We start from the raw sequence: 12636 nt of genomic DNA, 5'->3' as shown, positions 1-12636 counted from the left end.
GTTTTACTGAAGTCCATGGCTACAATTTCACTTGCTTCCTTTTCTGCCAGCTAGTCAGAAATCTCCCACTCTTCAGCATCAAAGTTGGTAGCTAGGGGCCACTCTTGGCTCCAACTCTGATCCCTATTTCCTTTCCCTTCTCAAGGGACAGTTCTCATAACATCAATTTTCTACCTGTAAATTAACTAGCTCAATCTTCAGATATTGAAAGTAATATAATCTACCTTCCCTAAGTAAATAATTTAAAGTTAGAATGACGGAATTCCCTGGCGGTCCAGTGGGTAAGACTCCACACTCCCAATGCAAGGGGCCCGGGGTTCAGTCCCTGGTCAGGGAACTAGATCCTGCATGCATGCCGCAACTGAGTTTGCACACCACAACTAAGATCCCGCATGCCGCAACTAAGACCTGGCGCAGCCAAAATGAATGAATGAATGAATGAATAAATAAATAAATAAATAATTTTTTTGTTTTTAAGTTAGAATGAAAGTAAAAGAACCACTGACAAACAAGATAAAAATCTATGTACTCATGGAGCTTCCATTCTAGTGGAAATGATGAAAAATAAGGGAGTAAACACGTAATTGAATAATGAGTTTCTGGTCAGATATCCACAAGTATACAACTGGATACCATGTTTCCTCATATACTAAACTGAGTCGCCAAACTGCTGTGGGTAGTTTGCCCTTGAATAGAATGGAGTCTAGCAAAGTGTTCTACATATATCAAAATCTAAACTCCTCACACTACTGCCTACAAGGGTCTATACCTGGCCCCTGCACAGCTCCATGTGCTAGGCAGTAGGGATCTTAAAAAATGAGTCCATCACTACACTCAAAATGATGATTTCAAAAGGAGCTCAGTCTACTGCTACACCTTGAATGAAACACTGACGATATCTATTCTAAAAATCTCTAATACATTTAGTAAACATTTTGTGCCAGGAAATGTTTTCCTAGAAGACTTGAAAACTATGAAGTTTAATTTTTTGGCATCAGAAATTCTCAACTGCTTCTTGGCGTTCTGGCTAAAATCAAGTATTGCATCAAAATTCTCTTACTACACAGGCAAAGCTGTGCTGTTTCTTGTCACCAAATCAATCGTCTGCTGCAATATAATGTATGATACATTATGATTTAGAAGAAAACAAGCCATTCTTTTCTTAATACTACAGTTAAGGTTTTAATAAACATTTATTTGAGGGGTTAATAAAAAATGAATTTCCCAAACTAGGGGGTTTGCAGTTGTCAGATTACACGTTATCGTTAGGTTGCATAAAATTCTGTCAGCCTAATGAGGTCCCTCCCACAAGCTGCAGTGACAATTTAACTCACTAATCGCTCTTTCAAAATTCTCATACTTACCTAGGAAAACAAAACGGTACATTATCAGTGTATACCCAATGAAGCCGAAATACTTTTAAAATGTGCCATATGATAATGCAATCAAACCATGCTCTACTGCCTTAACACATGCCTGAAGTGACTGGCAAAAAAGAAAAAAAGCTTTCCCTAGCTCATCTCAGCTTCTTGTGTTCTCATGACACTTGTACCTAGTGACCTTGGTCCTCTGTATTTGTTGACTTTGCTGTTATTACCGACCACAATGTTTACTTGGTGAAAATTCAAAGTTTTCGTACGTTATATTAAAGTGGCAGCTGTACCTCAGAACCCATGAAGGTAGCCTTCTGGCCACAGCAGTGGGAACTTTCAGGGTATTCAGGGCAACCAGTACGGGTACAAGTTTTTCCTTTTCCAAAATTTCTATTTCATACTTACATCCCAAACTAAGACATGTAGAAGATCCCAAAAGAGTTGCTAAGACTGAATGTTTACATACCCCTACCCCAAATTCATATGTTGAAACTTAATCCCTAATGGTATTTGGAATGGCTTTGGGGAGGTAATTAGGTCATGAAGGAAGAACCCTTATGAATGGGATTAGTGCCCTCATGAAAGAGGCCCCAAAGAGGTCCCTTGTCTCTTCCACCATGTGAGGACACAGTGCAGAATGGCTGTCTATGAGCCAGGAAGCAGGTGATCACCAGACACTGAACCTGCCAGTGCCCTGATCTTGGATTTGCCAGCCTCCGGAACTGTAAGAAATAAATTTCTGTTGTTTACCACCCAGTCTATGATATTTTTGTTACAGGAGCCAGAATGGACTAAGACAGGAGCAAAACTCCCACTTAACTTAATAATGCAGATTATGAACCCAAAATCTCAGAAGGCAACACCGACAGAAAAGTCAGTGTGAAAAGTGCCATGTCTTTCTTGCTCAAGTAGCATTCAGTCTCATGTGGCTTTCAATTACTGGTTTTAGTATGTTTCTGGAGAAGCAAGATCTTGAGTCAAATTAATCAGCTAGATTAATCAGCTTTTCAACATGCATATGTTCACATTCTCAATAAAGAACACTTTGAAAACAAAAATTAAAAGGTTACATAGTCTATGATTCCATTTATATAACACTTTTATTTTTTTTAAGGAAAATACATTTGTATTTTGCATAGAGATAGAGAAAAAAAGGCAAACTGTTGTTGTTTGAAATTTAGAAGTACATTTCAATTGTCCCTTGAATAATAATCAAGATAATTTCACTAGGTAGTCTCAATAATTTTGTATTATATTAAGGTTGCTATTCAATATTTATCACAAATCATTATGTTCGGCCATGCTATAAAAACTTACTAAAAAAAAATGGTTGGCTTTTCACCAGGATATATAACACTCATGAAATGACAAAATTATCATGATACAGGACAGATCAGTGGTTGCCAACAGTTAGAGTTGGAAGGAGGGTCCAACGATAAACGGGTAAACATCTTTGTGGTGATAGAGCAGTTCTATATTCTGATAGTGGTGGCTACATGAATCTACACGTGATAAAATATAGACATGCACAAACTAGTAAAATCCAAATAAGGAGAGCAGTTTAGTAAATACGACTGTACCAGTGTCAATTTCCTCGTTTGGATAATACACTATAAGATATTATCATTGGGGAAAGCTAGGTGAAGGATATGCAGGAACTTTCTTTATTCTCTCTGCAACTTCTTTCAAGTTTTAATTTATATCAAAATAAAAAGGCTTTTTAAAAGCCCATCCCTTTTTGGTAATACCTTGTTCACAATACGGCAAGAAATAAAACCAACCAAAAGTCTGTCAACATTTCTCAAGAACTGATTTGCCAGGGAATACAGGACAGAGGTGCTAAATTAAAATTAAAAATCAAATAGACCAAGATTTTTGTACTAAGATAAAAACGTATTCTGCAAGACAAAAGTACATATCAAAGCTACTTCATACACTGATGATACTGTTGGTTCCCATTAAATTAGACAACTTTTGTACATGATGCTTTACAATAGATATGTCTGTTATATGTGAACTAATTATCAATTAAATTCATCATAAAAGTCATATTGAGTCATTATAGTTTTGTTCATACATGTAAGCCACTATTTAAAACAAATATTTTCTTTCACACTTCCCTACATAGAAGCATCCTATGAGAAAGTGCTGTAAGACATTTTGGAACCACTAAGATACTATACTGGATTTATTAGTTTGAGCAACTTCTTATACAAACTTGAATACATGGATATACAAAAGTTTATCAGAAGAAACACAAAATCAGGTTCATAACAGAACATAAACTGCATTATAAGTTAGTAAAAGCAAAAATAAATATGGACTCAAACTCTTTTCAATAACTGACGCAATTTTTTTCTACATATGAATTTCTAATGAGGAATTCATTTTAATTAGAAGCGACTAAATGTAAAACAGTGAGTAAAATGTGGGGATAGCTTAACATAGTGTATTGACACCTGATATGATTCCTTATTTTTAGTGATTTTCCCCTTTAATCAAGAAGGATCAGCAATATGTTCTACTGGAAAGAAAAATCTAGAATGCTAAGTTCTTGTCATTTAAGCAACAAATAAATGCCAGAGTTTCACACAGAATAACTGTTTAAAAACAACAATTACATTAAATACTGTACCTACATAGTATCTTTTTAAAACTTACTAGCCTTTCTAGATACTCACATACCATTTATTGCTCTAGGCCTGAGTTAATATGAGAAAACTACTGGACTTCAACAAACAAGGGTCCTATGCCAGGGATATGGTGATCATTATAGTATGATACTTTTTCCAATGCTTACATCCACTGAAGTATGTATCAATTTAAGAAAATGACTCAGTCTTGATTATCTCAATGGCTTCAACTAGGCAAGCTGATTGGACAGTAGGGGCTTCATGTAAGGGCTATTGTTGTTTTACATGCCTAGCATCCAGGCCCCCCTTTTAGGAGACTTTAGTTTTCCTTTGGGAAATATCCAGGGGTGAGGATATAATTTGGTCCTGGTGATTTGATTAAAAATTGACTGATTCGGGGCTTCCCTGGTGGCGCAGTGGTTGAGAGTCTGCCTGCCAGTGCAGGGGACACGGGTTCGAGCCCTGGTCTGGGAGGATCCCACATGCCGCGGAGCAACTGGGCCCGTGAGCCACAACTACTGAGCCTGAGCGTCTGGAGCCTCTGCTCCGCAGCAAGAGAGGCCGCGATAGTGACAGGCCCGCGCACCGCGATGATGAGTGGCCCCCACTCGCTGCAACTGGAGAAAGCCCTCACACAGAAACGAAGACCCAACACAGCCAAAAATAAACATAATAAATAAATAATAAATAAAAATTAAAAAAAAATAAAAAATTGACTGATTCAAAGATGAGCATGAGCCAAGCCAAAGGCAGCCAGCCTTGAGACTGGCACAGATGTGCACTTTCCTCTGGGGCTGTTGAGCTGGTTGAATGTAAACCTGGAGCTCCCGATTAGAACATCAGCCTGAGAATAAGTTTAATCGGAAAGAAAGCAAGAGCTTAAGGAGGAAGAAAAACAGATTTTTGGAGTCATGTGAATACCTGGATGTAACAGTAGAAGCTTTAAGGTTACATGAGTTTTTTTTGTTTTAAAAAAAAATCCCCTTTTCGGGGCTTCCCTGGTGGTGCAGTGGTTAAGAATCCGCCTGCCAATGCAGGGAATACGGATTCAAAGCCCTGGTCCGGGAAGATCCCACATGCCACAGAGCAACTAAGCCTGTGCACCACAACTACTCAGCCCGCGCTCTAAAGCCTACAAACCACAACTACTGAGCCTGCATGCAACAACTACTGAAGCCCACGCGCCTAGAGCTCGGGCTCCGCAACAGAAGCCACTGCAACGAGAAGCCCGCGCACCGCAACGATGAGTAAGCCCCGCTCGCACAACTAGAGAAAGCCCACGCGCAGCAACGAAGACCCAACGCAGCCAAAAATAAATTAATTTTTTAAAAATCCCCTTTTTATCTGCTTTAGCTTTTTGTCATTTCCAATTGAAAGTCATAACTAATAAAATTTACTGCATAATCTTTAAATTATTCACAACTCCAAAGTCCCATAAGTCTATATTTAAAAAAAGATTTTGGAAGTAAAAGAATCTATTATTGACTGAAATACCTATACTAAGAATGTTTAAAAGATTAATCAGTGTGTTCTAGTGAAAGAAAAATGGGCCATGGAGTTGAATGATTGAATATAATCCTGACTCTGCCAATTTGCAATGTGAATTTCTCTGAGCTGCTATAAATATAAGAATATTCGGAGCAGACGCACTATATAACCCTTAAGCTCTTACGAAGTCCTTGATCTTAAGCACTGGAAGAAAACTGTCACTCTTGGTTAACCTGACTCCAGATAAAGTGGTTATCATTCATTAAGTTATTCTTCCATTAAATACTTAGTGTCTATTGTTTAGCAGGCATTGTACTTGGCACTGAGAAGACAGGGATGAATAAGGCTCTGCCCCTGCCATTAAGGAATTCACAGTCTAGCAGGAGAGAAAAGCATCTAAACAGCTAGATAATCATCCTATGTGATAAGTGAAAAAAAACAAAAACAAAAAACTTCAAGTATATATGAGGTACCAAAATAGGCTGGGGAAAGACTATCTGGGAAGAGCAAGGAAAGACTTTACAAAGTAATGATGTCTAAAATGAAATTTAAAAGATAAAAAGACGTCAGCCAAATCAAGAGGAAGAGGGTAGTGTTAGACTGAGGAAATAGGTTGTTCAAGGGTTTTATGAGCAGTTCAGTACTGATGGAGAACAAAATAGGACAGGATGGCAAGGAGTAAAATGAATGACAAGAGCTATTCAAGGATTATAAAGGGTTCCATATGCTATGCTAAACAGGATGGAATTTACCCTGCAAGCAGTCACTGCAAAGATTTTAAAAGGGAAGAAAAAAGATCAAATTTTAAAATGTACCAATTTTTAAAGTTCAAAAAAAGCATTTAGTATTCCAAAATTATAAGTAACATACAAGCTACCTTTATGAAGCTACAGAAATAAATTCATTTAGTTACTTTTTAAGCAGTATCTGCTTGGCATGTTATCTAACAAATTAGTCAAGTTTTTGATAAATGTCTGGTGAATGAACTGTGGTACCCAGATTGAATATGAATGGGCAGGGTGCTGAACAACAAAGATCTCAAAATGTAGAATGGTGAAAAGTGCAAAAGCTTTTTAAGGTTCCTTCCAAGTCTCGGGGAAATAATCCCTTTCCTCAAAAGTAGACAACCTTTCTCTCAATGGCTTCTTTGTCCTTAATATGTTATTAAGTTATTGGGAACTTAGAGCCTTCTTTTCCCTCCTAACTCCCCTCTCCTTACTTGATGCTCATATATGAGACTCCAGCCATTACTGGAATCCAGAGTCACCGCTGACATTGTCTAAGACTAAGTTTATTATCTTCTCCAACATTATAAACTCTGCCTCAGCTTCGAAACCTCAGGAATCCTGTAATGTTCTAACGTTGCTACTTTATCTTTATAATGTTCATTATATGCTACCACCCCAGAACACATTCTCATCCCCTTAAAACCTACACTACCGCAGCTCCACTCGCCCTACTGAGTCCCACAAATTTCATTAAAGCAAGGAGTGCAGGATTTGGTATCACTTAAATTCAGGTGTATTTAAGTGCGTGGTTATTCTAGTAGACCGAGTCATACGTTTACGTTTTTTTCTTATTACAGAGCTAAATGACTTCACCCTGTCAACAGGGCCTGTCACCAAGTAAGCGTTAGTGTAACACCAGTATTGCAGACCCAGAGTAACAAATCCCACTAGCACTCTTCGTTCTTATGCCCCTTCCTCTATTCCTGTAGAACTTGAAGTGTCAGGAAAGAATGATGGATGGGCAAAAGGGAGGGGGGAATGCTGGAGCTCCGAGGCTAGAGCCTAACTTCCGACTGCCACGCTACACCAAGAAATCCAAAAGGCCCTCCGGCTCTCCTGCAATCCACAAGAAAAGGCGGATCAGACTCCAAGGCTTCTCGGGTGGTGCCCAAGGTTAGAGACACAAAAAATACTGCTCTAAAGAAATAATCCCTTGCTCGTTCAGAGCTCACCTGTAAGGAGCGGCGTGGACGGCGCCATCTTGTCCCGGAAAGAGAAACTCATATGCTTGGGTCAGAGTTCATGAGAGCCGAACCCGGCCCCAACACGTCTCCTCCGGCGTGAGACGGCGAACTGGTGTTTCCGGGGCCGCCAGCCTCGGGGCCAATTCACTTCCGGTCGGAGAGAGACACGAAAAAGGAGCCCGAACGCGCACGCGCAGCTCTGGGGCAACACTTTACGGAGCGTGGAGGGGCGGGGCTAAGGCTGGAGTGCCGGCCTTCGCCCTCCCTCTCCCTCTTCCTCAGCAGGCGGAGCGTGCACTTCCGCGGGGCGGAGCCGGCCCAATGCTGACGTTGGCAGCCGAACCCGAAGTAGTTCGAGGCGACGGGTTGCACCGTCCCGTTGTTGCGTTGTGTAGCGTTGCGTTCCCTTCCTCTCAGTCTACGCTCCCGGCGGAGGCCACAGCGGCGACGCGAGAATATCCCGGCGGCCTGCTCTCCTCCCGCGCGCCTGTCTCGCTCGGCCGGACGGTCCGGCGTCGTCAGTCGGCCGGCGGCCCGCGCCCAGCTAAGGGCTCAGCCCCCGCGCCCGCCGCGCCCAGGCCCAGCGGCCGGAGCTAGCGCCCCACCTGAGAGCCTCCTTGCTCCGGCGGCGCGGGCACCGGGAGCGGAGCGTCGGTCGTAGCGGCCCGAGGAGAAGCGAGCGAGCGAGGCCCAGGGGTGGCCGGGGCAGGTGGTTGCGCCGCGAAGATGGTCGCCAAGCAGCGGATCCGTATGGCCAACGAGAAGCACAGCAAGAACATCACCCAGCGCGGCAACGTCGCCAAGACCTCGGTAAGGGAAGAGCGGGCGCCCTTCTCGGTTCCGCAGCCGGGTATGAGGCCCGGGGCCCGGGGCCGCGCCGAGCTCTCTTCCCCAGACCCGGGCGACTCAAGGGCCCGAGGCCGCGAGCCGGACGCTAAGTTGGGAGCTCAGGGAGGTGGGTGCCGGAGCCGGGCGGCTCGGGAACGCAGGGGAAACCAGTGAGGTGCAGGGACCCGGCGACCTGGCCCGGGGTGCAGGGTGAGAGCTCGGGGTCAGAGTGGTTTTTTTTGCATTGGAGACCGTGGATTTTCCTTTTTGCAGAGAAATGCTCCCGAAGAGAAGGCGTCTGTAGGACCCTGGTTATTGGCTCTCTTCATTTTTGTTGTTTGTGGTTCTGGTAAGTGTTTTGGGGGCGACCATCGGGTAGGGTGTTGGATGACGGGTTGGGGATGACGTGGTGATCCATCAGTGGTGAATCCTGCCCGCATAGTTCTCAATCCACCTGCCGGGAGCTCCGCATAATTCTGTTTTATGTGAACCCAGTTACTTGTCCCACATATGCACAGAGGGTGGTGCTCTAGAAACTTCTCCCCGCTTGATTTGAGCTCACAGGGGAGCAGAAAAAGGAGGTCAGGTCCTTAGTAATGATCGAGTTGACAAATATTAGACCAAAACAAAAAACAAAAACACCTCCCAGAATGAGAATTTAGAATATTTTGCAACCTTTGCGAAAGAGAAGCTTATGAACATCATGTACGTGCGGATGTTCGAACTTAGTTTAACATGTTCCAAAATCTAATGTCTTTATGTCAAAATTGGATGTATTTTATAAAGTAAAGCTAGTGCAAAGAATTGACTCATTGTAGAGGAACTTGTACCTGATTGGCAATTTAACGTGCGAGACAAATGTTTTTAGTTTAATAAAAGAAATGTTTGACATATGGTAGGGAAAAGTAGTTATCAGGGCAGACTGCTGTTAGAGTAGTAGACTCTTGCCCATGGAGATGGATTACAGAATTTCTTCTCTTCATCTTAATATGCAAGCTGTTAATATGGAAATACATGTTTCTGTTTTACACGTTCTGACATTTTAAAGTTACTGAGGTTTCTCTTGAACATTTCACTTTGCCTGTCTCCTAAACATACCAATTGGAAGCTTTCTTGATAAATGGCCAAGAGCCAAGCAATTTATGTAACCTAAAGATTATTGAATTTCAGCCTTGTGAGAATGAGGAAATGTGCATATGTTACAGGCCAAGTACACCTAATGTTTAGGGTTAAACCAAAATAATTGTATGCTAGAAAAACCTTTTTGCTTTGGTGCTTTAATTTCTTTCTAAAAACCACTGCTTATTTGGTAACTCTCTAGACATTTTGGCATAAAATTCAAGGAAGCTGAGGCATAAAAAAAATTGTATTATTAAGGTAGGCCTGTGTTCATATTACTATGAAGTTACCTAGTATTTGCAAGTAATTGTAAGGGTATTCTTGGATTCTTGAACTACCTTAATATTTGTCAGTTGCCAGGCCTGTTTTATTCCAAGCATGTTTTAATACTTGCTCTTTCTCTTTACAGCAATTTTCCAGATTATTCAAAGTATCAGGATGGGCATGTGAAGTGACTGACCTTAAGATGTTTCCATTCTCCTGTGAATTTTAACTTGAACTCATTCCTGATGTTTGATACCCTGGTTAAAAACAATTCAGTAAAGCATCCTGCCTCAGAATGACTTTTCATATCATCCTTCATGTGTCATTCCAAGGTTTCTTCACAAGTCATTCCAAGTTTTCTAGTCCATACCACAGTGCCTTGCAAAAGCACCACATGAATAAAGCAATAAAATTTGTTAAGCTACAGTAGTGGACCCTACTTATTCAGTCAGTAAAGAGTAAGTTTTTTTTTTTAATGTGGTTATTAGAACAGTATACAATATAGGTAATTAGATTGAATCTGTGTAGACAGGGTCTAGATCTTGTTAGCCCTAATGTGTAAATGCAATTAGCTTAATTTAAAATTTGGAATCCTACGGTTTTTATATAGCTAGGCACTTTACTACTATTTCTTGAATTGAAAGCACACTCCCATAGAGGGTCATGTAACCGTCCTGTAATAAGGTGCTTATAAATGGAACAACTACACAGCCTAGTTTTCCCGAAATCTTTAGCACCTAAAAATTTTAAAAAGCTTCTAAATGCCTAATATGAAGGGAGATGCTTATAGCCACAACGTCTATTTTAACAATATTATTTCTATTACACTACCTTGGATTTTGCATGAGTGAATATACTAACGTAAGAGGCCATAAGAAAACAACTTGGTTGAGCATTTTATAACTTAGTCACTTCGGTTTCACTAAAAGCAGCCATGGTGGAGTAAAGTCAGGGAAGGTTTTTTATATCACCATTGATTTCACCAGAATTACTATTAAAGTAATAGGGGTCTATTATGCGCTCAACATTTTAGGGAAAAATAGTACTAAAAATGGATGCCTCATCAGGACATACTGTTGAGTCCAGTGTGCCGTAAGACAGCATGTTAATAGCACTTTTAATACCAAAAAGGCACATCAACTGCAAATTAGTTTGGAAATGCTTTTTCTTGATTTATGATTAAAATTCTGTTAGGGTACTAGGTACATCAGACAAAAGTGTCATGTGAAATTAAATGGATTTACTGATAAGGATCAGTCTTTAGTCTTCCCTTTGTTGTATGATTTTATAGGTTATGATTGATCAAACTTTCTTTTTACTAATGGTAAGGGTGAGTGATAAGGCAGGTTTTGAGCTTTCTGGTACTGTTGAAAATTTCAAGTATTGGCTATTTAAATTCTTAGCCATAATGATGAAAAAAGCCTGAGAGGTGTCTATGTGTTAATGAGTTGGAAAGAAAGCTGCTTGTTTGCTGTGTTAATTGCCTCAGGATACCTCTTGAAAATAAGCTGTTTTAAGAGGAACAGAAGGGAAATCTACTACCTAGTCTATATACAGTGTGAACCTCAGAGCTTCTGGTACCCCTAAGTATGGGGAGAATGAAGGAGAGGAGTGGTTAAGGATTTTTAGGAACTTGACTAGAATAGGAAAGGGATCTGCTGACCTTGGGCCAGCAGGTTTTTACCTGTATTGTTACCTGCCTTTCTCACCCAGGAAATCAACCCCTGTACTTGTTTTCCCTCTTGGAAACAAGTGTCTTGGTTAACTAATTCTATTTTGTTGGAACTTAAAAAATGAAAGTTATTGTTCTAAATTCATAGCAGGTGCCTTATTCTTTGCTTTGAGTCAAACTATTCCATATCAGAATTTCCCTTGGTTTTCTATAGATAACTGGCTTTAAGATATTGAGGGTTTTGTTTTTTTTTTAATGTACAATGTCTGTTAATTTGACTGTTAAATTGCCATAGTGAGCAATCATTTTACATATGTAAAGTTGCATTCCCTTTGTATATCATGTGTCATTACCAGTTGGGTGCATTTTTAAGGATGAATTATGCATGTTTGGGTCAATGAAAGCTATGTCATTTCATTTACCCTTTAAAAATAAAGATCCCTGAATATTTGATGCCTTCTAAAAGGAAATGATTTTATAGAGTTCTTATCTGAGTATACTTTTTATAGTTAATAGAAAATGATTTTAAGGAACGCCTGGTATGTTGTACTTGAGTTAAAAGAAATAGTATCCAGAGGCACAAATTTAAGGTTTTAACTGGGAATAGGTAGCAAGAAAAATATATAAAAGCACAATGAATTAAATACTTTCCTAACTGGGGTTTACCCTCATCTCATTATTTGAGTCTGGTTCAAGGAAAAAGCACAATTTTTTTCTTTTTTTTTTGATTTCCCTTTCCCAGTTGAACTTTATATGTCATCTAATGTTGAGCACAATGATGTGAGAATAAATACTTTACCGGGGTTGTCTACATTATCCAATTACTCTTTGTAATTTAGCTATAACGTTTCAAGGAGTTGTCAATGATTTCATTGTATCTGTTGGGTTGTATATAATGTTGCTCAAAATGATTGGGCTTCCAAAATAAGTGAAGATTTTCATTGTAACAGAATGCATTGTAATAGGCTTTGATTTACATTAAAGAAATGTATATACTCAACTGCAAGGCCATGGCTATTGTCACTGAGGTTCCTGGAGTTTTGTTGGCACAAAGGACTACCATGTAGTGCTGGATTATACTCTTGGGAGGTTCAGCAACAAAATTTTATTATGCTTTTAGCATCTGTAAAATTTAGGACATCATCAGATTTTCCACTTAGAAATTGTTCTGAAGTTTGATTTACATTTACCTACGTATTAGTTTTTTTAACTTGTCATTTTAGATGCAAACCACAACTTTAAGAGGTAGGAGTTGGGTTCAATAGCAGATTCTGTGACACTCCCTCA

General features: G+C 40.1%; 2 protein-coding genes across 7 annotated transcripts in view; one reads left to right on the top strand and one right to left on the bottom strand.

Moving 5' to 3' along the window:
* The window catches only part of EIF2A (eukaryotic translation initiation factor 2A), a 37890-nt gene extending 30312 nt beyond the window's left edge, over positions 1–7578 (bottom strand). For 4 of the 6 annotated variants that reach the window (XM_036849978.1, XM_036849977.1, XM_036849976.1 and 1 more), the window contains exon 1: positions 7455–7497. In XM_036849978.1, coding sequence (XP_036705873.1) covers positions 7455–7482 — 28 coding nt within the window. In that variant the 5' untranslated portion in view covers positions 7483–7497. Of the gene's footprint in view, positions 1–7454 lie in introns of all 6 variants that reach the window. The other 2 variants (XM_036849974.1, XM_036849979.1) reach the window with 2 other exon arrangements.
* Positions 7579–7750: 172 nt separating this feature from the next.
* On the top strand, positions 7751–12355 carry SERP1 (stress associated endoplasmic reticulum protein 1). Its single transcript, XM_036849982.1, has 3 exons — positions 7751–8276; positions 8568–8643; positions 9823–12355. The coding sequence occupies exons 1-3, from the start codon at positions 8193–8195 to the stop codon at positions 9861–9863; spliced, it is 201 nt and encodes a 66-aa protein (XP_036705877.1). The 5' UTR covers positions 7751–8192; the 3' UTR covers positions 9864–12355.
* The last annotated feature ends 281 nt before the right edge of the window (positions 12356–12636 follow it).

Source organism: Balaenoptera musculus, chromosome 4, assembly GCF_009873245.2.
Source record: "Balaenoptera musculus isolate JJ_BM4_2016_0621 chromosome 4, mBalMus1.pri.v3, whole genome shotgun sequence".
Classification (NCBI taxonomy): domain Eukaryota; kingdom Metazoa; phylum Chordata; class Mammalia; order Artiodactyla; family Balaenopteridae; genus Balaenoptera; species Balaenoptera musculus.
The sequence above is the reverse complement of the archived record's forward strand: the minus strand, read 5'-3'. Positions and strand labels throughout refer to the sequence as shown.

Coding starts and splice junctions, on each gene's coding strand:
- SERP1 (XM_036849982.1), top strand. CDS start 8,193: ATGGTCGCCAAGCAGCGGATCCGTATGGCCAACGAGAAGCACAGCAAG. Junction 8,277..8,567: donor GCAACGTCGCCAAGACCTCG/GTAAGGGAAGAG, acceptor TCCTTTTTGCAG/AGAAATGCTCCCGAAGAGAA. Junction 8,644..9,822: donor TTTTGTTGTTTGTGGTTCTG/GTAAGTGTTTTG, acceptor TTCTCTTTACAG/CAATTTTCCAGATTATTCAA.